This window comes from Branchiostoma belcheri, unplaced genomic scaffold, assembly GCF_001625305.1.
Source record: "Branchiostoma belcheri isolate BF01 breed outbred unplaced genomic scaffold, Haploidv18h27 scaffold1757, whole genome shotgun sequence".
Lineage (NCBI taxonomy): Eukaryota > Metazoa > Chordata > Leptocardii > Amphioxiformes > Branchiostomatidae > Branchiostoma > Branchiostoma belcheri.
In genome coordinates, this window is record NW_017803221.1 from 1 (window position 1) to 2280 (window position 2280).

Below are 2280 nucleotides of genomic sequence, written 5' to 3' on the forward strand. Positions count from 1 at the left end.
CTAGAAGACACAAGTGATATCCTATTAAAAGTTACGACAAATAGGTCTGATCAGTGTAGGATTGTTTTTCCACCAACCTTGAACTTGAGCTGCCCCTTGCCAGGTCCCCTCTGTGCCACTCTCAGCTCAGCGACGGTCTCCAGGTAGCTGGCGCCAAGGGACTCCAGCACAGGTGCGTTCGTCCTCACCTGTATAGTGATCCACAACATCACAGTCATGTACAACGTAAGGACAAATTCTCTCCCTCTCTCTGCTAGCTGAACAGGACGACACACAGGACTCCTGTACACTCAGGTTTAAGAAATATCCAGATACTTTCATGGACAAGCACAAGCAATCAACTGGCTGTCACCAAAACCCCAGCAAGAGAGTTTCAGAAGATCCATTGACTACTGTGGACCCATTGGTTGCAATGTGGAACAGTAAAAAGTGGCTTATAAGGCCATCGTTGGAATGGAAACGACGGCGAGGCCGACAGAAGAAAGTCTGTCAGGACAACATCAAGGACTGGACGTCCCTCACCATCCCACAACTCCTGACAGCAGCCCAAGAAAGGAAAATCTGGCAACAACTCTGCTGCAAGGTCTGCCTTGCGCCCCCCTCCCCCCCATGGGACTAGGTAGGTAGGTAAAAGATTTGAACTTCTCGTGAATAAGGAAGGGGTGGGTCAAACAAACCCTACCTTGTCGTCCAGCGCACAGTCCACGTACAGCTCCACGGTGTTGGTGTCGTGCAGCACGCCGGCCACGCGCACCAGGATGGAGTGCCACTTGTTATCGGCGATGGGAGTCTTCCCCAGGTGGAGAGACGTCTGCTCCTCACCACTCAGGAAGTTCACGGTCACTGTGGAGGAAGAAAACAAACATATTCGTATTAAAGATGATTTACATACAGTACAACAGCCCACGTTTCGATGAACGTCTGTCATCTTTATCGGGGCGATACTGGTTGGTTCACTGGCGGGCGAAGGGCTGTTGGCTGCCGAAGGAAAACGGCTATAAACGGCCCGATACTAGTTTTGGCATCCGGGGTACAGTAAAGTAAGCTTCAGTGCACACTGCACAGTGAACCAGTAACACCTAGCTGCAATTCACAGAGTCTGCCGGATGAAGTCATCGAAACGTTGGCTCTGGTCAACAAGTGGTTGTGAGTAAATAACTAATTTGATATTCCATCATTCACCAACGTTAACCTTTTAATAGGTCCAAAATTATTTACGGAACATGGGAAGATGCATTACGTTGGATACAAGTAGGCCTCCCCTCCCCATCCTAGCCAGACTGTTAACTTGGTCTTTTACTCGTACCCTCGCCCCGACTCACTCATGGCAATCGCCAGCGGACCCTCTCAATCAAAACTGAGGATTTTGGCCGTTCGCGACAAATTGATGAGAAAAAGAAGACATTCAAGAATCAAGACTATATTTATGTTTAGATCTCTTTGAACCGTTTCTACCGTGGCCGACAAGTACAAAATTTTATACCGCAACTTTTGGTGTTTTACACCGCAACTTTTGGTGTTTTACACTGCAACTTTTGGTGTTTAACACTGCAACTTTTGGTGTTTTACACTGCAACTTTTGCTGTGTTTTACACTGCAACTTTTGCTGTGTTTTACACTGCAACTTTTGGTGTTTTACACTGCAACTTTTGCTGTGTTTTACACTGCAACTTTTACTGTGTGGAAAACTTACACCCCTCCCCTTTTACAAAGAATTGTCCCTCAATAAGGTCAAAGGTGACAAAGATGGCGGCGGCCTGAGAGTTAGTGTTGTGAGACATCAACAGACTAGTTAAGATTTCTCCTTTTTGGTGAATCTATTTACAATTGTAGCGGTTTTAAGTTAAAAATTGTATCCTACTGAAGTAGTTTGTGTAGGAAAAATCGTACCGAACCGTTCTTTTCTCTGCATATTTTGTGCACATGTGAGGTCAAAAATATTTGAAGTACGTGTCGGGGTTTTTTTTTGTCGGGGGGGGGTCATAAAACTAAAGATTGAGTTCAGATAACATTGTCAACCAACCAATAAATTGTAACTGTCATCGTTTTCTTATACTTTGTTCTATTATTATTAATTAGCATTAGCGTCAGGTACGTGTGTGTGGGGGGGAGGCGTTTCTATTATTCTATACATGTTCGTTTCAGCCTCTTACGTAGCAGCCTGTTCTGGAATGCAGATGGAGTTTTTGCTGAAATTTTAGAGGATAACTCAAGAAGGGGTTTTGGAAATTAGGTAGTTAACAATGTCACAGAATATGAGAAATGTGGATATCTGTATGT

The 2280-nt window shown here is 44.9% G+C and overlaps 1 protein-coding gene across 1 annotated transcript; it reads right to left on the minus strand.

The window, feature by feature from the left end:
- Positions 1-77: 77 nt before the first annotated feature.
- On the minus strand, positions 78-956 carry LOC109467132 (the record flags this gene model as incomplete). The annotated part of the gene is made up of 2 exons (XM_019765067.1): positions 683-956; positions 78-188 (listed from the first exon to the last, which is right to left on the minus strand). Coding segments are annotated over exons 1-2 (357 nt in total), but the record flags the coding sequence as incomplete, so codon positions are not given.
- Positions 957-2280: the final 1324 nt, after the last annotated feature.